Consider the following 22,919-nt stretch of genomic DNA (forward strand, 5'->3'; position numbering starts at 1 on the left):
GGGTTTGGTGCATTTCACCATTAGAAAACGAGCAGAATGTCCCTTCCAGGAAACATGAGCCTGGTGACATCTAGTGTTCAGCTGCTGCACTCCAAATATTGTCTGCTATGAGTTTTCATTTGCTAAATTGATTTTGGTTTGCTGTTCTTATTTTTGTTATCCTTTGCAGTGGAACGTTGTTCTGCCGGGTGATGTTTTTAATTCCATGCCTGATGTAAAATAAATGCTTTTTATTTCTCTCTCACCTCCTTTCCAGATTAAAATACTTCAAGCTACAGGTTTGCCACAGCACCTGTCCAACTTTGTGTTCTGCAAATACACATTTTGGGATCAGGTGGAGCCAGTTATTGTTGCCCCTGAGGTGGATCCTTCCCAGTCTTCCATCAGCAAGGAGCCGCGGTGCATGGTTGTCTTCGACCACTGCAATGTAATTTATTTTTCTTTACAATCTTTTTAAATTGAAATCTTTTTAAATTGAAATCTTTTTAAATTGAAATCTTTTTAAATTGAAATCTTTTTAAATTGAAATCTTTTTAAATTGAAATCTTTTAAAATTTTCTGTTTCATTAATTAAACTGTAAGGCAGGCAAAAAAAAAAAAGCAGATTTAGGTTTCTGTAGCAGTTTTATCTGCCTCTTTTCTCACATTTTATTTCAGGATGCCCTAATACAATTTTTAATTTCATTATGTTGGTACAGTAATATTTTTTTTTCATAAGGACTTAAATGTCTTCAGAGTCCATTTAAGTTTGATTCTTCTACACTGTTCATTTGTACAAAAATTATTGAAGGTGAAGTGGGTTAATAAAGGAAAACATCAGTTCATCAGAGAAACTTGCATTAGAGTTTCTCCACAGTAAAATTCAGTGTGGATGAGGGATATTTATCTGAGGATATTTGATGTCAGTAACTGAGCTGATCACTCTAAACTCTGATGAAATGAAGAGAAATGTCCCAGTTCTGGGACAGGGGGCTGCTGTAGGTGCTGAAGTTGGGTTGTTAGAGGTCAGATCAGAGTATTTAGAACAGGCTCTTTCTTCCCACTGGCTTTGGAGCAGCTGAGCAGAGGCATCTTAAAAGAGACATCTAAAGTGAACTTGGATGAATCCCAGCCAAATCAGCCCAGTTCTCATCGTGTTTTATCACTTCTCATCACACTGAGCAATTTATTCCTCTTACCATTTGTGAAATGGATGTAACACCTTCTGATGAGTTTTGATTTCCTGATTCTGAACATTACAACATGTGCTTTGATTTTTTTTTCTCAGCCATTGGCTCTGGGCTTGCAACAGCCTGTGGTCATTTTTCAGCTCCTTGCAGACTTTAATCTTTGGAAAATCACATGTCTTTTTTTTCCTGCCTCCTGGTTTTACAAACTGAGGCAACACTTCCTTTCCCCTGGGCTGTGTCTTGGGAACCAGGGGGGTTTTACTAAATGCTTCTATTAAGATCAAGGCAGTAAAATCTCCCAGCCTGAGCCTTGTAGTCACAGTTACCAACTGATTTGTCCCTTCCAGGAGGTTTCTGTGAATATTTCTGAAGACTTCATGGAACATCTTTATGATGGTGCTTTGGCCATTGAAGTTTACGGGCACAAGCAGAGCGGTGACCGCAAAAACCCAGCCCTGTGGGATTTGGGAATAATTCAAGCCAAAACACGCAGCCTTCGGGACAGGTAAATGTGGAAAATACATCTTTGGTTGGAATTTGGGAAAAATCACTCTCTGAGGTGCCTGGTTTTAAAGCAGGTATGTGGTAAGGAGTCAGATTTTCAGCTGAAGGCCACTGGATGACTCCAGTTCATTCCTGGCTATGAAATGCCATCCCTGTAATGCTTCCACTATTATTCCTTATTACCTCACTTTGGATAAATATGCAATATTATGGTAATTCAGACTGCAGGGGGGTGTTGTTTGTTTACTGGCACCATTTGTTGTCCCCAAAGTAATCTTGTAGTAGCATTTTCTTAAATGTGAGTTGTTTTGCCTCTTCAATTAGCAGGCAGCTCTGAATTTTAATTTATTGGCAGTTACTTCTCTTCTGACTTGCAGCTTAAGCTTATGTTGACTATTGAGCTGCATACAGGTAAATTTAAAATAGAAGTAAGGGAAATACAGCAAGGAGGAAAGGGATGCCCTAAAATAGTGAATTATGTTTGATAGCTAAATAGTGAGCACCTCTATCCTTTTTAATTTTGAAGTTCCACAAAAATGGCTGTTTCTTATTTAGCTCTGGGAAGAGTTGGAGAGAAGGCAGTGATATGAAGAAGGGCAGGAAACTGCTCTGAATCTTGAGAGCTTGTTGAGACAATGTCATATTTCATTCTTCTCTCTTCCATCTCAATCTGATTGCCCTGACAGCACTGGGCTTCTGTGGCAGGAGTTGAAACCAGAGCTTAAATGTGGAATTGGGGTTTGTATTGGAATCAGGAAAAGGCTTATTTCTGGTGTCTGACTAAAACAGCTGTCAGGAGGGTTTAGAAGCACTGCACAGCTGGTGCCTGTGTGCTCACCAGTGATGCATTTATTGCAGCGGCTGTTGGTGCTTTAATCTGCACTCTGAGCTCAGTGTTTTGATGTTTTAATTCCTTTTTCTTTGGGGAAAAAAAACCCCAAAAAAACAACCAAACAAAAGGAACAAGCCAGTGTGTGATTTGTTGTGCAGGTGGAGTGAGGTGACCCGCAAAGTGGAGCTGTGGGTTCAGATCCTGGAGCTGAATGAGAACGGGGAGTACTGCCCAGTTGAGGTGACCCCCGCCAAGGACGTCAGCACAGGAGGCATCTTCCAGCTCAGACAGGTGAGGTTATTACTGTCACTAACAAAATCAGGAGGATTTATTTCCTAGCAGTTCTGCTAGGCAGAACAGGCAGGGTTCCAGCTGGGCAAAAAGCACCTGGGAAGTTTTGCTTTGCATGGCCAAGGTGTCCAAGGAAGCATCAAGCTTAGGTGCAAAACGTGATGTTGTGGAAAACAGGAGTAAAGTGGGACACAGAGCAAAACTCAGCTTAAAAGTGATCAAAGCCCTCCCTGTAACCTTTTTGCTCTGTCCTGGGCCAGCACCTGGCAGAGGGGACATCAGTATCCACTGAACTTCATTATTTTTTAAAGAGGTCCAGAGTTCTCTTCTATTTGATCCTTCCAGCCAAGCACTCCTTTGTTCTTTGAATTCTGCCTGCTTTAAATTGTTAATGCTTAACTGGACAGCTCACGTTTTCAGATGATGAGCTATTGATAAGCTGCTGCCCAAAGAACAGGGGGAATCAGTAAAAATTAGATACAGGCTGCTCCTCTGACCTCACCAGCTCCTTTGATTTTTATTTTAATTTTTTTTTTTATTTATTTACTTATTTTCCCCCCTTACAGTTTAACTAAGGAGCAGTTGCTTTGCTGCACTGATACCATCAGTGGGTCAGAATTTTCTGTCAAGGAGAGCAGAGTCAAGAAACGTTCACTGAAATTCCAGTAGCTCACCAAATTAGACTATTTGCTCTCCTCTTTTGTAGGTGGGGAAAAGATCCCATTTTCTGCCTCCAGAAGTATTAAAAATAAAATCCTCTAAGGGTATATTGGAAAACCCTCCAGAAGAGTAAACTGGGGAGTCGCTGAATGCTGAACTTCTATTTTTCTCTGTGAATTCATAAATCCTGTAAATATAAATCCTTGCTACAGGAAGGGGATCTCTTGAACACTGTGTCATTGGGAAAAACAGAATACTCCTTGCCAATATCTGCCAGTAGAGGTCTCTCTGGAATTAAACTTACAGCACTTTATATTCTTTTCTTTTTTAAACAAGCATTTCAAATTGTTCTTTTGACCAGGGGCAATCTCGACGAATCCAGGTTGAAGTGAAATCTGTGCAGGAGTCTGGGACCCTGCCACTGATGGAGGAATCCATATTATCTGTTGGTGTTGGCTGTGTTCAAATAAAACATGTCAGGTCACAAAATTATCAGGTAAAACTCTGAATATTTACTCTCAGCTATTTCCAAGAGCTGGAAAGCATAAAGGGGAATAATTTTCCATGGTAAAAATAACCCTTGTAAGATGTTTTGTGTCTCTTCTGGTTTTGGTTGGGGTTTTTTTTTTTCTTATCTTTGAAAGCAGCACAGCCTTAACACACCACTCGAAGAAGAAAAGAAAATGCAAACATTCCTAAAACCCATTAGTAGTTTTTCCTGTCGATTTTACTTCAAATATTAGACATGAAAAGCAATATTAAGTAAGTACTCAAAATAAAAATTAATTTAAAGTATTCAAATTAAAAATTCAGCCTAAAATAAACCAGTGCAACATATATTTAAATAGTGTCCAAACACAAACCTTAGAATTCCATGAACCACTCGTGGCCCACAGTAGATGTTGGGCAGTTCTTTGACAACCTCATACACACTGCACCTCATGTTCATCTTTCTCATTTCAGGGATTGTCTTCTTGCAGTGCTCCTGTGAGTTTCTGGTGCACTTTGACTGTTTCCCCCCCAGTAAATGAGAATTCAGTGACTCCCTGGAGCTGACAAAGCTGAAATCTGGTGCAGCAGAACGAGTCTCTGAACTTGTTTGATTTTCTGCCCTTCTTGAGACAAGGCCAGCTAAATGGAAAAGTCTGAGATGTCCCAAAATATTTACCTTATTGACAACATATGATTCAATCCCTGTCTGCTCCCCTTTTTTTGCTTAATCAGGATGGCTTTTCCTTTGAACTCTGAAGTTCTTGGTGTTTCTGCTGTCTCCTAAACTGGGCAGTCCTTTCCCATTGTGTGTCTGGGGTACAAAAAGGGGAATTTTTTCCACCTTTCCAGCAGCATCCTGGGCAGATTGTTCCTGTTATTCCCCATTAAGCTCCTGCTGGCTCTCCCTGCAGCTTTCCCTGCAGCCCCTGATACCCACATTTCCTTCCTATAAAGCCAGGAAACTCCTGAATGGAGGAAGTTTCTCTCCTAGGAGAGAATGATTGATTCTTGCAGTTTTTCCTTGACCCACAAGTGCCCCTTTTAGTCTGTTTTGTAGGGACAAGTCCCAGGGGAGCCTCACCTTATTTATTCCCCAGTGAATTCCTGATCCACTGAACAATTCCAGACTTATTCCACAGAGCTGGCAATCCCCAAAATAGTACATTCTGTCAAGAAGAAAGACTAAAACTCAACTTGAGAGAGAGAAACCAGTGAGTTGTGCCTGACACTGATAAACCCCATGGGAAAGGGCCATTGAAAAACAGATTTTATGAGACCTGTTGCTTACAACAGGCTTTGGACATCAGCACCTGGATTTTTAGTCTCCTTATTATCATTTCTCTTATCTCAGGTAAATCAGGAATCTCTGGAATGTGAAAGATTTTCTAAAGCCCTTGAACTGAGGAAATGCCTGTTCTCTATGGCTTTTTAATTTTAGCTTAGCTAAGTTTTTGCTTCCATGATTAAGGTAGAAAAGTAGGCTCTGGTGGCTCGTTACTGCTTAACTAGATAAGTTATAACTCCTTGAGGACTGGAGACCTCATTCCTTTTCCATTCCCTGTGAGGAGGGGCAGTTGTGTTCATTGCAAGTGGCTCTGCTTAGGATGAAGGTCGAGAGTTAAAGGAAAATAATGGGAATAAAAGGTTGAAGGTCTTCACTGTCACTCCTGGTGTGGCTGCTGTTCTAATTCCCTAATAATTACACTGGATTTTTACAGTTTTTCTCCTTTGCAGCAGAGTTATCTCTGATCATTTGGAGACATCTCACTTTTGGGGGAAGTTTTGGGCCCCTCATGACAGGAGAGACCCTGAGGGGCTGGAGCACATCCAGGGCAGGGAATGGAGCTGGGAAGGGGCTGGAGCACCAGGAGAGGCTGAGGGAGCTGGGAAAGGGGCTCAGCCTGGAGAAAAGGAGGATCAGGGGGGATTTTATCCTGGATAAAATCTGGAATTTTATCTGGAATTCTCTGGCAGGAAGGGAAATCCACATGGGATCAGGCTCTGCTTCCAGGAAACAGGGACAGGATGAGAGGGAGCAGCCTTAATTTAAATAATAAAATAATAAAATAATTAAAAAAACCAGCCAGGGAAGGTTCAGGTTGGATATTTGGAACAATTCCTTCATGGAAAGGATTGTCCAGCCCTGGCACAGCTTCCTGGGGTGGTTGTGGAGTCCCCAAGCCTGGAAGTGTTCAAAAAACTTGTGGATGTGGCACTTGAGGTTCAGTGCTGAGCATGGTGGTGGTGCTGGTTGATGGCTGGACTCAGGGATCTTAAAAGTCTTTTCCAACCTCAGCAGTTCTGGGATTCTCTATCTGAATTTGATTTTTCAGCACTTGCTGTAACTTCATCCTTAAATCTCAGAGGTAAAACAGCATTTTTCTTTGCTGGCTGGGATCAACAGGTTTTAAGCTGTTTCTCCTGTTTCTTTCTTGTATTCCACTTTCTCTCAATTATTAAGACTTCTGGTAGTTACATTGCTGTGAATTTTTCCATTATAATTATTGGATTGTTGTGGTTGGTGTTTAGAGGAGATGACAGCAGTAAATCTTTGGGATGTCAGTGTGTTTTAATTCTGTGACCATGCCATTGCTAAACTCAGACTTTTATTTTTCTGGAAGACTGTTAATAGTGCTTAAAATAGTTAAACCTTTCTCATTCAGTGAGTTTCCCATTATCAAAAAAACCAAAAATTAATGGCATGGGTTTTTTTGTGTTTTGGCCTAGGAAGAAGAGGATGAAATGGACAGTTATCAGGTAAAAATTTAAAGTTCTCTCCTACAACGTTTTCAGATTAAAGCATATTAGAGGAGGAGCTGAACATTCTTAAGGATATTCAGGTGTTTGGGGTTTTTTTTAAAGGACATGAGCACTTGAAAAAAATTATTTAAATTATTTTTATATTTTTTTATAAATTATTTTATTTGCAAATGCCACAACAGTGGGATGATGTGGGGTAGGGATGGATTCCTGACGTGAGGACACTGAGGGGAGTGGTGAGGACTGGGGCTTCCAGCTCCAATGAGTGAGTTTGTGGGCAAAGAATTGCATAAAATGAAGGGGTTTTTTTCAGCTGGGTAGTACAGAAAAAAAGCTTAAGACTTGACAAGCAAAAATAATTCAAATAAGATGTGGAAAGTTGAAGGGTTTGGATGTGTCTTCCTTATCTTCTGCTTGAGTGTAGGACGAGCAGAAGGGTTGAGCAAATGTGCAAACCACAATCAGGAAAGCTTGGCATTCCTGGGACAGTATTTCATGTGGTTTTTTCCCCTTTTTTAGGACAGGGACTTGGAGAGGCTCCGTCGGAAGTGGCTCTGTGCCTTAACAAAGCGCCAGGAGTACCTGGATCAGCAGCTGCAGAAACTGGTGGGGAAGCCAGGTGAGGACAATCCTGTTAAAGGCAATAACAGTAAAAGGTTGAGAGTTGTGCCCACACTTCTTTTATCTTGATATGTATTCAGATTTAGAAGAGATGTTCACGGAGAGTTGGATCTCTGAGCTCGGCAGCAATTTTCTTTTTTTAGGGGTGAAGTTAAAGTTGGAGAAGCTTTTATGAAATTCTGTTGTTTTGGGGTGCTCCTTTGTGCACTGGATTTGGAGCAGAGCAGGGTTTATTCTGTCCTGGGTGGTTCAAAATCTCTGCCAGGTGCCAGAGGCAGTGGGAGCTGCTCTGCTGCCCTGACTGACGTCCTGCTTGCAGATAAAACAGAAGACGACGCGGATCGGGAGGCTCAGCTCTTGGAGATGAGGCTGACCCTCACGGAAGAAAGGAATGCTGTGATGGTTCCTTCTGCTGGCAGTGGGATCCCTGGAGCTCCAGCAGAGTGGTAGGAACATCCATTCCCAGAGGAGGGATGTAAAAATGATGCACTGCCCATTCCTGGCTTTGGACTGTGGCCAGGCTTTTTATTCTCAATCTGGCCTCTGTACCCTGCATGAGCAAAGTTGTTAAAATTAGGCCTCTTGCTTAAATTATTTTATCAGGTTGTGTCTGTGAAATCCAGAAATGCTGTTTGGTAAACGATGCTGTTATTGATCAGGGTGTAATTATAACCTTCTGAAAAAAAAGGAATCAATATTTATTACCACTGCACTCACCATTTAAAAAAATTAGCTAATATGTTAACTACCTAGTTCATTCACTTAAAAGGCTGCCCTCTCATCATAAAACTGCATCTCCAGGAGCGTTTTGTTGCACTCTTGGTTTGAGAACAAACTCTGTTTAGTCAGCAAGTGTTCCATGTAATTTTCTGAACATTAAAAATAGTAGAGAGCACTAGACTGAGACTGCTGTGCTGGATCAGCTGTGAGCAGCAACTGCAGATAAGGATTCAGGGTTGTTTCACCTCAAACTCATCTGCAGTTGCTTGCAGCTTCCTGGATATCTTCTCTGAGCAAACCTCTAACAGTATTTATTTATGGAATTGAGTGTCATGGAGTTTTAAGCTGGAGTTTGTCAGAGCTTCTAAAACATAAAAAACATCAAGTTCTTGTTGGACACACATCAACTTTCACATTAATGTGTTTCATTAGCTTTGAAAACAGTGGAACTGCAGGGAACTTGATCCAAGAAGATTCTGGATTGCACTAGAGGAAATGTTCAGTATGATTTGAGCACTTTATAGATCACATGAGACTCCAGCCTGCTCTTGTTCACTATAAATTCATCAGATTTGGCTCTTCAGCATGTGTTTTGTAAGAAAGAGTAATAAATGTGTGGAGTGGCAGCATCAGTGTCAGTTTAAAAACTTTGAGACTGGCTTTTCTGCTTCCCCATTTTCCCTGCCATCACTAAAGTAGAGGGGTTTGCATTTCATAAATGTGTGTATCAGAGTAAATAAACTCAATTTTGCTCTTAGCATTTAAGAGAGAGAAAACACTTCAGAAATCAGAGCTCAAAGAAGATAATTCTAAGACAGCTGATATAAAAGAAATACTGATTTGTTTGAGTCTCCTGGAATCTGCAGCAGTAAATTAAAATAAAGAGGTTTGCCAGGGTTATCAATTGCAGACTAAATGCAGTGTCCTGGGGGTTTGGATCATCAGGGACGTGGGCTGGGTAAATCTCTGGTACTTTAAATGCCACCACTGTCATTGTCTTGTATTTTAGGACTCCTGTGGCTGGTATGGAAACTCACATTCCCGTTATATTCCTTGACTTGAATGGTAAGTGGTCCTGAAGATGGCAGAGGAATTTGAAAACAAACTTTGTCCAGCCAGTGACGTTACAGAATTGAAGCAAGCTCTTAAAATTAACAAAAGCCTGGAATGGCAGGAGGGTTAATTGGAGAAGTGCCCATTTTTCCTGAAACATATTGCTTTATGTTTCAAAATAAACAATATTACGTATGGGAGGAAGCAGAGGTTTTAATAATCCCGTGTTTCAGTGCATCCCAATGCAAGGTCCAGTTTGAACAATGTATTTGTCACGTGCTCCTACCAAAGATGGGAAGTTGGAACCACAAAGGTGAGAGCCCCAGAGCAATCCAGGGAGCAATCAGTTAAATAAATCCTTGAGAGGATGTTTAGAAGAGGGTTAATATTTAATTAAGGTGATGCTCAGCCTGTTGAGAGGAGACCTGGGCTGCAATCTTCTGACATTGCTGGTTTGTCCACCTGGGACAGCACATCCATGGATCCAGTGGCTTCAGAGAGGAGCTGGTCAATAATTCCTGGGGAGGGATTCCAGCCAGGACAGGTTGAGCTTCTCAAAACCCACATTAAGGGTTTGTTTAATCATGATCTAAAAGTTTTCCTCCTGTTCAGCCAGCAGCTTAACAGCATCACGTATTTAATGCCAAACGAGCTCCGTGCTGAAAACTCACCTGTGGGCAAGGAAGGGGTGTTTGCCACAGGGGGAGATTCCTGCCCTTTTTTAGGCACACTTGAGTCTGTGTCCCAAAATCTTTGTGCACACTTTCTGTAAAAAAAAGGGAATTATTTTTTTTTTAAGTGGAACAATGCAGCTTTAATTTTGTAGGTGAAGTCTAAGTAACCAAGCTGGGGGTGAAAATGTGAATTCATGATTGCTGATGTTTTTTAAAAGGGGTGATTTCTTTGTGTTTCCTCACCTTCCACATCCCCTCCTGTTTGCAGCTGATGACTTCAGCTCCCAGGATAACCTGGATGACCCAGAGGCAGGAGGCTGGGATGCTACTCTGGTGGCAGAGGAGGAGGAGGAATTCTTTGAGCTGCAGATTGTGAAGCATCACGACAGTGAGGTAAGGGAAGCTGCAGACCAGGGAGTTTTAGTCTTTAATTGCTCTTTTTATATGTCCACATGTGAAAATAATACATCAAATATGTCATAGAAATGACAGAGCACTTGTTTCTCCTGTGAGCAACTGTGTTTTCAAGGAATATTCACTAGGAGTATAACCATGATTTGGAAAATAGCAAAACTCGAGGATCTTCCTTCATCCAAATCCAAGCATTCCAAAAGCCTGAGGTTCACTTTCTGTTTAGCAAAGCAAAACCCCTGAGCAAATTAGAGTACAAAAGCCTCAGCTGGAAAACCAAACAATCTTAATTGTTAACATTTTTACCTCTGCATTGTTACACTCATTATCCTCCATTTTGCCATATAATTTACACGTTTCACAACTTCACAGTCGTTGGTTTATAATTTCTGCTATTAGGTTTAGAATCTCTGACTTATTTTATTCCTTAAAATTTTGCTCCTTTCTCTGAAACTTTTTTGGTTTTTAGAGGAGCTTTATTCCTGGTAGTTCTGTTAGGGATTTTTTTTTTCCTTGGTCTTGATTTGTATTTAGAGCCTGGAAATTTGGCTACCAGGCCAGTTTTCTTATGGCTTGAAGATAAACCATTCAAATCATCAATAACACTTACATTTTAACATGCAAGAAGAAAAATTCCAGCTTTTGCTGTATTGCTAGAAAGTCTTCAGCAAAGTTACTTCTCTAATACAGACAAGAGAATTTTTGTGGTGTGACGGAAGATTTCCACTGCAATCTCTGTTGCTCCCTGGTTTATCTTCATAAATTAGGCCAAATGGCCCTGCACTTCTGCATATTTTATAATTTATTTGCAATGATCCTGGGTATTCAAAGATCTTTTTTCAAGAGGAAATGTTCCAGAGTTTGAGCAAGTTGGCATTTTTAATCCCAACGTCTTCATTTGGTAAACTGATCTTGATTTTTTAAATGGCCTCTTCTAAAGTGCGGGGATTTTTTTCTTCACAGGGAGCGAAACGGAGAAACCGACTCTCAAAATTTATGTATTATGTATTTTTGCTAATTATGCTTAATTAATTACAGTTAATTATACACCTAATTATGCTTATTAGAGGATAAATTTTTATATTTTTTTTCCCCCCTTTTGCAGGTGAAAGCAGAAGCCTCGTGGGACTCCACGGTCCACGACTGCATCCAGCTCAGCAAGGGGACGGCAGCAGAGGAGAGGGTTTACCTGATTGTCAGAGCCACTGTCCAGCTCAGCCACCCTGCAGAGATGCAGCTGGTGCTGCGCAAGCGCATCTGTGTCAACGTTTATGGCAGACAGGTACAGATCCTGCAGCCCTTCCCACTTCCCAGGACTCAGATTCCCTCGTCTCTGCCCCCATCTCAGCCTGGGCGGAAGCGCCGGATCAGCGGCGTCCAGCCAGGCTTTGAGCTGCCAAGGCGTTTTCCTGGTTTCCCTTGTATTCTGGATGGTGGTACAGCTTGTTTTTTAAGGCATCTAAATATGAGAAATTAATTTTTCTCTTAGCCCCTAAGTGCTTTCTCGCTGGAAAAAGAAGAAGAGTTAATTTCTCGTGAACTTGGAGTTTGTATTTTGCATAAATACGTATTTCCCTGGTCCTGTGTTGAGTTCACACATTGCTGCTGACCATTTGTATTTACACCTCCTGGTATTTAGAAATCAACCAGGAAGAGCTGGAGGAGAGATCCCTTGTGTTAATTCACCACAGTTAATCACTCTTGGTCCTTTATGTTTTCCAGCTGGTGCTCTTGCAATAATGTGCAGGTGAGAACAGGGTGTTTGATAAATGGGAGACAGTGAAGTTGTCATTCCATTTGCAGCATCATGCCCTGAAAATAACATAAATCCTGAGAACAATGGGGGAGACAGGAGTTTGTTCAGCACTGTCTGAGAATCCAGCCTCCCCTGGCAGTGATAATGACAAAGCAGAAAGCCTGGATTGTTATTCTGGTTACACATCTGTAGTTAAAATCCAAGGCAAGAGCAAAGACAAGAGGTGTGGTCACACTCAGAAACTCCGTAGGCAGCTCCCAGTGCTGGAAGTAGAACCCCAGTTCTTGGTGCTTCCATCAGGCAGAAGCTTTTTCTCAGCAAGGGAGGAGCAGTGAATTTTTTGTGATGTGGAATGGGAGACTGTATTGACCAGATCAATTGAGCGTGCCAATAATCACAATCGGGTGAAGTTTTCATCAATTCTGTTTTCTACAGATTTAGTCAATGCCATTTTTTACTTTCATTCCACACGGAATCTTTGGCTTTCTTCCTGTTTTTCTAAAACCCTCCCCCGTCAATAACCTTTCCTGGGAGTTTGTCTCAGCAGCATCTTTGAATGACTCATCTCTGCATTAATTCAACAGTCCAGTTCTTAACCCTGCAAGGCGCCAAGTCAGCATAAACAATGACCATGCCCCTTAAATCATTCTTCATAACGATCTCTTTGGTCAAGAATTTAATGTCTGTACTTGTCAATATTCAAGACAAGTTACCTAGGGCTCTGTCAGGGGAAAAAAAAAACACCTCTAAAAGCAGCTGATGCTTGGTGAAACAGTCACCTTGCAAGGAAGTGAATACTTCTTGTGAATCCACAATAAGCAAGCAAATTATTTTTTCCAAGTTGAAGTCTTTGACTCGTACATATTTCTTGGTTAGACTTTGGAGTTTGGGCTTCTTCCGTTGTGAACTGTATTTATTTCAGCTGGAATCTGTTAATCCACGTTTTCCTTGTGTTTATTTCAGCTGGAATTTGTTATTCCACGTTTTTTCCTCCTGTTTTCCTCCCCCCAGGGTTTTGCGCAGAGCTTCCTCCGAAGGATGTCCCCCCGAAGTTCCATCCCTGGCTGTGGCGTCACTTTTGAGATAGTCTCAAACATTCCAGAGGTGAATGAGAAACCAGAGTGTCTCCAATTGGCCAAGAGCCTCTAATTTGGTGCTTTTCCCCCATCATTTTGAGCCTGCTGGCTCGTGCTGCTGCCAGCATGAACTGTGGTTTGTAAAAGATGGAGCCTTTTTCTTTACACGCTGTGACTTAGCAGCAACCTCTGTCTTATCAGTGTCACTGTGTGTTTTGTTGAGTGAGCATCTATTTGCTCAGGTCCTTGAAGAGGCAGTTTGAAGAGAGAGGGAGGGGGGAAAAAGATGAAGGAAAATGGGCAGGTGAAGTGCCTGCTGCAGGGAGCATGAGAATCTGGGGGGGGAAAAAAAATAAATAACAAAGTGGCTTTTTCTCAGTAATGTCTTTATGCAACTCTTGATTCCTGAGCATATTCCCAGTTAGATGCTAATCCATTCCTTCCAAAGAGATGCTCTATCAGAGCACTTGTGGAAACATTAACACATGAAGAGCCACAGCTCTGATTGCTGCCTGGCTCTTTCATGTTCTGCTGCATTTTGTGCCCTGTGTTGTGATGCTTCTCAAGCAATGTTCAGTTATTTTTTCTTCTTGCAGCTCACTTGAAATTTTGTTTTCCTCTCGGGTTAGATAACGCCCCAAATGTGCTCGAGCACTTTTTAATTATGAAATATCTGAATGCAGCCCTTTTGCTAATTAATGGCAATGTCTCGCTGTGAGACTCTCAGAAAGAACCCAAAAAAGCCTCAAAACAATAAGCATGTACAGCTCGAGATGTCTGCCACAGTGGCAGGAGCACCTGTGCAGGTTGCATGGCACGAGGTGTTTATTTGAATCAGAATCTTAGGTTGGGTATTAGGAAGAAATTTTGAATAGATATTAGGAAGAAATCCTTTTCTTTAAGGGTGGTGAGGCAGTGATTGCTCAGAGAGGTTCTGGACTCCCCATCCCTGGAAGTGTCCAAGGCCAGGCTGGACAGGGAGCAGCCTGGGATGGTGGAAAGTGTTCCTGCCCATGGCAGGGGGTGGAATGGGATGAGTTTTAAAGTCTCTTCCAACCCTATTCCATGATTCTCATCTGCCCCTGAGCTTAAGGACAAAGAGTGCTGAACTGGTGCTGTGTGGTTTAAAAATGCATTTTCTCCCATGATGTGAGAGATTTTGGGTTTATTTTAAGATGCTGCCCTCTCTTTTTGCCTCCCCAGGATGCTCAAGGGGCTGAGGAGCGGGAGGCACTGGCCAGGATGGCAGCAAACGTGGAAGATGCAGCTTCAGCTGACTCTGAAGCCTACATTGAGAAATACCTGCGGAGCGTCCTGGCCGTGGAGAACATCCTCACCCTGGACCGGCTGCGCCAGGTCTGGCTGCAGGGCTGTGCCCTGTGAGCAGTGTGTGCAATCCACACGTCCTCCTGAGTGCACAAAAGCAACCAAATAAGCCCAAAAACCACCCCAGTGCACCCCTCAGCCTCCCAAAGTGGGGCTGGGGCAAAGATCCAGGGAAGCTGAGGTGTCCTCGCTCAGGTCCAGCGTGGATGGATTTGGGATTTCTCTGCTCAGGGCGCAGTTCTGGGGTGCTTGGTTTGGTTTTAAGGCTGTTCATTGCTAATTCTGGTTCAAGAAAAGGAGTTGTGTGGCCTTAGCTTTTGCTTTCTGAAGATTTAGCAATGGTTTCTGCAATTGCCAGTGGAATTTTTCTCATTTTTTCCCACATTCTACTTGGAATTCACCAAAGCCGTCCTGCCAATAAAAAAAGACATTGATTGGGTTAATTTTAAGTACTATAACTTGATCTGTTTACCAGGAAAAACACAGGAGAGAAAAACATTTATTGAAAATTGTTCTCCTGGATATAAATTATGCAAGCACAAAGAGAAGAGTTATGCAAAACAAGCTGGAGCTTGTGCCTCCCCACTATAAATTCACGGGGAAGTGTGATGTACTTTAAATATTGAAAGCAAGTTCCCTGTCATTTATAATTAGTTTAAAGGATTAAAATAGGAGCTCAGCTAGGAAAGAGAGTCTTAGTCTTTGCATCTCTGTCATCCCCTAGAATCAAGACTAGCTGCAAAATCCTACACGTGCCAATCAGTAAAATACCAGATGTTAAAATTTATCCATTCATAATTTTGGCCGTGTAAACTTTACAGACAGCAGCCTGTGCCACAAGGCAGCTTAGAAACGTTTTACTCATATAGACAAAGCTATCCTGGGATGATCAGAGCTTTAATCCTTGCCAAATACACTTATTTTCTTTGTTTTGCTCTCTCTGACTGCCAGGAGGTTGCTGTAAAGGAGCAGCTGATGGGGAAAGGAAAACTCTACCGCAGGAGCCTGAGCTCCCCCAACGTGAATCGGGTGAGTTTTCCCTGCTGGCATCTCCAGCAGCTCCACTCTTCATTCTCAGGTCCTGGAGTCATGGAGCAGAGCAATGAATTCCCTTCTTTTTGACCCCTCTGTGCTATTTTATTATTTTTTTTTTCCTGAACGCTGGAGATTTTTCATTTCCTTTCCAAGTTGAAGGGTTTGGTTTTTGGTTTGTTTTATTTTTCCCTCTTTTTCTTTAGAAGATTTGAAAACAAGTATATGCTGAACTTAATCTTTGTACCAGTGTTGTGCATAAGAAAAATGAAAATCCTGCTGCCCAAAATTTGGAAAGAAATCATTGGATAGAACTGGTAACCAAACAAGTGTCAAATTTGGGCTCCTCTAGATCAAGAAATAATTTTTCACCTTTAATTTATTGGATTTTGATTCTGCTTTAACCACAAGACTGTTTCTTTTCAGCATTACTAGTCAAGAGGCATAGTAATGACTTTTTAAAGTTCCTTTTAAGAAATAATTCTGTTTGTTTAACTCTTCCAGCTTTCTGCAAGCCGCCAGGATTTAGCCCCTCCTTACAACCTGAGCAGTAACAGGGTGAGTATCTGCAGATCTCCTGGGAAAACTGGGGAGAAAAAAGGAAATTATTCTATCAGTGATTAGGAACATAAATGGGAAATATCTGTGAAAAATGGGCCACCCCCATGAGCTCATGGATCCTTGGGACAGAAATAGGTTTGGATGTGCTGCTCTGCACCTCCCTGGGGAAGCTCCCAGGTCTTGTCCCAGCTCCTGGGGGTGCTCAGGAGCATTGTCCAGCTTTAGAGCTCTTCCAGGGCTTTCACCTGGGTGGAGGGAAAAATTCTGGGAGAAAGGAAGAGGTCTGGGTCCATCTGTCAGCTCAGGTCCACCTCTGGACTGAATAAAGGCTGTGAAGAAAGTCCCTGACCTCCCAGTGGTCCTAAACTTGTGGTGGGTGATAATTCAGCCCATTTCACTCCTTAAAAACACCAGTACAGACCCAAAGCATTTCTTTACAAGGTGAAAAATTAAATTTAAGCTTATTTTCCGAATCCTAGATCAACTGAAGGATCTCTTCCTGATAGATATTCTGCCCAGCAAGCGTGGAGTCATTTTGAGGGGGAGAATCTGGTGGTGACAAGGCATTTTAATGCATAATGCAGTTGCACAGAATAATAGAATTTTGATGTAGTGCTCCAGCATTGGTTGCTAAATCTGCTACATCTGCTCCATGGACAGAATGCTAAAATATGTGCAGGTGATAAAGTGTTTGTAGCAACTTCTGCTTGGAGAGAACTGTGGGGTGTTTCAATATTGTAAGGTTTTTAAAGCAAAAATTAAAGATCAGGATTCTTAATGATTTCTGTTTTTCTCCTCCCTTTCCCCTCAATGATTTCTCTCATTGCATGTTTCAGAGTCCAAAGGTCCCAGCAGAGGTAATGCATTAGGTCCACCTAATGAGTGGGATAATAATTTTATCTCACTATAAAGTTGATTTTGCTCACTCACACGCTTTTATTTCCTGCTTTGAAGATGCTGCTGGTGGTGCCTCATTTGCATAGCACAGAGCAAACGAGTTTTTCCATTGAAATCCTGTCATTAATGCAGCGTGAACTGGTACAAAGCAGAGAACTTTTCTCCTTGGGTGCCTCTGATGGGTTCTTACAGAGCTGGAGCTGTTTAGTGCCATTTCTCACAGATTTTTGGACAGGGTGAAGCAATTTCAGAAACAACCCCCTCTCAGCTGAAAAAAAATAGACATGAAAGCAAGCAAATATCTAAATATCTGCCAGTGAATATAGCCTGGAGATGAGATAAACATTGAGACTTTCAAATCTTGCTCAGGCTTCATGGCTTTTATAGCTCAGTGTGAGCAACTCTTGATTTCTATGAACAAATGACCTTAAAATAATAACTGGGCCAATGGAAAACATGCTTCTCCTTAGTTTTGTGTTATTGCTCTCAGAGGAATGACCCCTTTTCCCAAGCTTTGGTTGACTGGAGTCATTGGCAGTGGTTTGCATGAGGTTCTGCAGCTCTTGGCCGTGGCTGTAGTTGCTGACAGAGACTCTGTGCTGCAGGAATGTGGAGCTGAGGTGGTGGAGCTGCTCCCCTTGCTTGCAGTGAGCTTCAATCCAAGGCACTTGTTCCTCAGGACGTGGAGGTGTGACCTCCCCAGCTGGGAATTCCTGGTTTTGAATGGATCTCTGGTTCCAGGCCACGTTGGGCAGGGCTTGGCACAGCCTGGCTTAGTGTCCCTGCTCATAGCAGGGAGTGGAATTAGGTGATCTTTGAACCCTCCCAGCCCAAACTGTTCTGTCATGCAGTGATCCAGTTTCAGTAGGAAGGTGAACAAAAGCATTTGTAATCCCAGTGAAATATTTAACAAATCCTTAAATGTCCCTATGGCACAAGGACATCACAAAAAAACTCACTGGTGAGATCATTTCTGTCTGCTTTAGGATAAAGGACCTGAGAATAGCTCAATAGGCAGAGTTTTGGTTAGGCTGGATGTCTTTGTCCCTTGACAAGATATTTGGTGGCAAAGCAGTCATGGATTGTTATTTTTTTGTCATCTGACCAGGAATTGGGTGTTGTTTATCATAATAAGCAATCTCAAACAAGTGATTTAATGTATCACAGGAAACAGCAGCACCTGAACTGGGTGCAGAAAATTGCTGGAAGCCCTTGGCACATTCCAGAATATTCCTTTCCTTAACCTATATTCCATTACTTTATTCCTCTCTCTCTAATTGCTATTCCTTGCATCCCTGCTGCCTTTACCATGGATTTTTAGTTTTGTGGAAAGGGCTCCTGAGTCTCATTCCTCTATGTCAGGCACCATCCGTGCTGGTAAAGTTTGGAATGTGGATGCTGCTCCATTCTCCAGCACTCAGAAGTGCCAGGGCTCATTTAACCATGCCTGATAAAAAAAAAATAAAATAGTATTTAACAAGAAAACAAGAAAATTATATGAGTTCAATAAGAATTAAAGATGGTGTCAATGCAGCTACAACAGGAAGCTCAGGAATTTCAAGAATTAGGACATGGATTCATCTTGCAGACTTTGGTAGTAAAAACATGGATGGGTCACATCTTCCTGAAGAGCTGGAGGTGTCTTTCTCTCCAGGACTGGAGCAGAGGTGTGGGATTGGCACATTTTGGGGAAAAAACACCTTACAGAATATCCCAGTGTGCCAACAGATTCCAGGGAGCAGGATGACTCTCACACTGAGCTGTGCATTCCTGGGAACTCCTAATTTCTGAATTTACTTGGGAAGAGTTTTGTGGGCTTTGGTATTGCCAGCAGGACTCCAAGTGGCCTCACCTCTAGGTTCTGTCTGCTTGCTTACATGAGAAAAAGGCAATTTTTACTCCTGTTATCACTGCAGATGTGGTAAGGGGAGAGCGAGATGAGTTTGATTTCTCCTTGCTCATCGGGTGGTGCAGGGGTATTGAGTGTCTTAGTCTTGATACAGGAGGTGAATTTTCATGTTCAAGCGGGCTTTTGTTGGAAATTTAATTCAGTTCAGTTCAGTTGGATGCTGAATTTAAAAACTGAGTTGACTAAACTGGATGAATCAGAGACACAGTGAATGGAAGGCACCTCTGAGGTGTTTTCCAGTTCAGGCTAAATCACATATTGATGAAAAATATCACACGTTTCTCATAAAACACCTCTGACAAGAACCATTTAGTCCTGGATAGTTGTCTTTCCTTTCCCAAAGACCTGGTATTTGTAGCTCAAAATCCAGGTAAGACACCCTTCAGGTTTTTCTGGGAACCAGAGTTTTTTTTCATCAAATTGATACCATGTAGATTGAAGTTGAATAATCCTGCTGTTCATGAGAACAAGTGCCTTTTGTCCCAGCTGTGTGTCCCAGCTGTTTGCTTGTATTCCAGTGCTCCATGGTCACCTTTTCCTAAGCCTTTTCTGAACTGCTGAAATAATAAAACACAAGAACTATTCATTTCTCTTACCCAGTGGCTGCATTTTAATGGTCTGTCAACTTCAAGGAAAGATTTGTCAGGTAAAGCCTCCGGATAACTTAGGTAGTGATCATCCCTACCTGCCCTAAAGGTTTTGTGCATGAAATAAATTCCCTGGGGTTTTTCATGGAGGATGTGTGAAGGAAGGGAAGGCAGAGGGGGAGAAGGAGAAAGCATTATAAAAGTAAAGCACTTTATAAACAGCTCTGCATTAAAACACATCAAGGGACCTGCATTCTTCTGGTGGCTACTTTGATTTGTTAAATTAAATCACTTGACCTCTGTTTGGTCACTTGGCAGAGAGCAAATGTATTCATGAAACGATGGCTCCTCTGGGCAAATGATTTATAAGCTTCCTCTCTTTCTCTCACCACCCTTCTTGAGAGAGGAAAGATTCACAGCACTTAAATAATAAGAATAAAAGAATAGACTTAAAACCTGTAGTGCTGCAGTTGGTGAATGCACAAAGCAACACAGGAGAGTAGTGGATGACATCCAGGTGGGAAACTTGGGAACTTCATTAAGTTCATATAGTTAACAATTCTTTTTATTTTTATTTTAGTGAGATTGACATGGGTTATCTTTCGATCCAGCTTAGCAAAATCATTCATGAATTACCTTTTCCCTCTGCACAGCAGCTGACACTTCCAGTTGTCCCCAGAATTTTCTTTTCCAAATGTTTCTCCACCCATTGCCCTGGTTAACATAATTTGGATGGTTTGTTGTCATCTCAGAGTTGAGGGTCACAAATCTGACCTTCAGGCTAAAACTGATCTCTTCACTCTCTCCAAAGCAAGTGTGATTCAAAAACCCAACATGCCTTAAGTCACCAACCACACAAATCTTTTTCTCATTCCTGTTCTTCCCTTTATTTAGCCTGGCAAAACACTAAAAATTATTTAGAAAATGCAGTCATCCAGAGTTTCAAGGCTGAAACAAAATTTCTGAAAGATCCTGAGGAAAAAGCCTTTTCCTGCAGAAACAGATACCAGATGCTGCCATTGTTTCTGTGAGGGATGAATATTCTGAAAATGTTCTGCTGGTTCTTCCCTACTCCATTTATTCAGGATTCCCCAAACAGGGAAAGTCAAGATATTGGCCTGAAATCATTTGTCTCTTGGAACAGTCAGTGAAGGGCACTTCTGACTCAACAGATCATGACTCAGAAATTTATTTAGTTGCTCTTTACCTGCACTGAGTCCCTGTTCTAGTAAGCTACAATACTCTTGAGTATTTGTAATATTCGTTCTGTTTCTGCTTTTCCTGTGGTCTCCAGAAGCACTTGGGCTTGGCTCAAGATGTGTCACCTTCATCCATTTGTCTTTAGGTGGATCACTATCTCAAGATGCAAAAGGATCACCAATCAAGATTTATATTCTCCAAAAATGAACCTTTCAGAGGCTTTTCACTCTTCCACAGCAATTTTTCCTAATCCAGTGCCACCATCTACCAGGCTGATGGCAGACTAGGCCAGGAGGCAGCAAAACCAATATTTAAAGATCATTTTGAGTCTTGTGCTGTTTGGTTTGAGTCTTCTATTTTTTATTAATCTGTGCACATGATAAGGCCACCTGAGAGAAATCTGCACTAATAGAAACACAAAAGCCAAAAAAAAAAAAAATAAAGAAAATAAAGTTTGGGGATGAGGAGTAGGAAAGATGGTTTCATGGAAGCATCTGGTGGAATTTTCCAGCCTCAGCCATGACTCCTGGATGTGTGTAACACATAAATGAGTTGCAGGTCAAAGATAATGCTGGAATTGGAGGCTTAAGGCATGGGCAGAGCAGGAAGCTTTCAAGAAGGGCTTAAACACCAAAATCCTCAAAAACAGCAGACTAAACAAACCCCTGCTGCTCCCAGGCTGGCCTCCATCAGCCTGACTTTCAGGATGGCTCAGTGACATCAGACATCCATCAGTTATCCCAAATTTGTCTTCCCAGCTGCAGCACTGTCTGTACCTGGAGCAGGAGGGCTGAGGACAGGTCCTGCTCTGCCCAAGTGAGGTTATTTGCTATTCAAAGCAGGAGAGATTCCCTGGGACTGACTTATAGATCCAAATGGAAATGATTCTTGCCCTGGGCTGCTCACCGTGACCTTCAACCCATTGGAGAAATCTATTCCTCCTATCCTGGCTTATTTATTATTTGTGAAACATTCATGACTTCAAGTTCCAGTTAAGATTAGTTCGGCTGCCTGTCATTTTTATGTTCAAGGTCAGATTAATTCCATGCATCCAACAGTGGGGTGCTTCTTGGGAAAGTACATTTTCCCCCTTTTTCCAGGAAAAAATACATGAAACTTAGGGTCTGGGACACAGCAGGTCCTTCCATCCCCTGTAACACCTGCACCATTTTACTCTGAAAGGATTTATCTTCCTGTTATATCTTTTAAAAGACAAATTTAAAAATTCAGGTGTACAATAAAATCCAGATTTTGCATCAGCCATAGCAAAATTCTTTATCAAAAAAAATTAAAAATGGGATTAGACTTCAGTTTTTATCAGTTTGGCTGCAACCTCTGTGGAAAGGTGAAGCTTTGCAAACTCATCCTGAAAACATTTTGCCACCTGAACAGGACAGCATTTTCCCACAAGACCCTGAGACTTCTTGAAGAGTCTGAGACTGGACTTTTTTGACCCATAGGCTCATAAATGAGTGTTGATGGTTTTCAGGTCTCCTATAAATCAGGTAAATGAGGAGGAACTGCTTTGGCAATGTGCTTTTGCATGTGTGCCTCCCTCAGACGTTTTCAGGACAACGCCATGGAATTTTGGTTTCCCTTCCAGCTCTGCACACTCAGCTTGGTGAAGCAAAACCAGGCCCTGTCCTGCATCCTCATGAAACTTCCAGCAGGGACCCAGCCTGGCCAGTCACTTGGAGTAATCATTGCAGATGAATTTATAAATGATTCTACCTAGCAAGATGAGAGAATTAATAAAAAATGGATTTTGACACGTAGATCCTTGTCACTCGCATGCTGATGTGAAAGAGTGGCCTCTGTTGGACAAGAGGCTTTGTCACTGAGCCAGTTTCTGGCTGTGAGTTTGAGAGGAGAGTTCCAAAACCACAATGGACCTTTGTAAAAGCAAGAGAAATCACCCCTCGTGTGCAGAATGGGGTGTGGGAGCCACGGGAAAACCCAAACAGAGAACCCTGGGATCTGGGGAAGGCAAAGGAGCTGCTCTTTCTTCTGTCACTGTTTCTTCCTCATCTGCATCTTGTAGGGCTGAAAATAATCTTGTTTCACGTTCAAAACCCATTCTAAAACCCTAACCTGTCCTGATCTGATTTGTGGCTCCTGCTATCCACTTGGATATTCCAGCTTTCTCTTTCCCAGGCTGGCAGAGAGCTTTGCAGTGCCACAGTTGCTTCCTCTTGATCTGATCAACTCCTCCTTTCTCTGACTCCAGACACCAACATCCAGCCTTTTAAGCTCTTGTATTTCTTGTTTAAAGCTCTGTCCTCACCCTTTTTCTGCTTCCACTGCTCCTGAGTAGGTACACAGAATATTCAGGAATTTTGGGCAAACAGCACCATATTATTTTCACCTGGTTGTAACATACTCAGCTTC

The 22,919-nt window shown here is 42.0% G+C and overlaps 1 protein-coding gene across 4 annotated transcripts in view; it reads left to right on the forward strand.

Annotated features, from left to right (window-relative positions):
• Window positions 1–22,919, forward strand: part of KIF13B (kinesin family member 13B) — a 118,585-nt gene that overhangs the window by 77,584 nt on the left and 18,082 nt on the right. For 3 of the 4 annotated variants that reach the window (XM_015622253.2, XM_033513125.1, XM_033513127.1), the window contains 15 exons: window positions 257–427; window positions 1,517–1,674; window positions 2,664–2,796; window positions 3,818–3,952; window positions 6,676–6,705; window positions 7,228–7,327; window positions 7,649–7,775; window positions 9,059–9,114; window positions 10,045–10,169; window positions 11,293–11,469; window positions 12,955–13,047; window positions 14,223–14,375; window positions 15,297–15,374; window positions 15,882–15,935; window positions 16,775–16,795. In XM_015622253.2, the coding sequence (XP_015477739.2) occupies window positions 257–427; window positions 1,517–1,674; window positions 2,664–2,796; window positions 3,818–3,952; window positions 6,676–6,705; window positions 7,228–7,327; window positions 7,649–7,775; window positions 9,059–9,114; window positions 10,045–10,169; window positions 11,293–11,469; window positions 12,955–13,047; window positions 14,223–14,375; window positions 15,297–15,374; window positions 15,882–15,935; window positions 16,775–16,795 (1,611 nt within the window). The remainder of the gene's footprint in view (window positions 1–256; window positions 428–1,516; window positions 1,675–2,663; window positions 2,797–3,817; window positions 3,953–6,675; window positions 6,706–7,227; window positions 7,328–7,648; window positions 7,776–9,058; window positions 9,115–10,044; window positions 10,170–11,292; window positions 11,470–12,954; window positions 13,048–14,222; window positions 14,376–15,296; window positions 15,375–15,881; window positions 15,936–16,774; window positions 16,796–22,919) is intronic. The other variant, XM_033513126.1, reaches the window with a different exon arrangement.

The sequence above is a fragment of the Parus major genome, chromosome 3 (assembly GCF_001522545.3).
Source record: "Parus major isolate Abel chromosome 3, Parus_major1.1, whole genome shotgun sequence".
Taxonomy (NCBI): Eukaryota; Metazoa; Chordata; class Aves; order Passeriformes; family Paridae; genus Parus; species Parus major.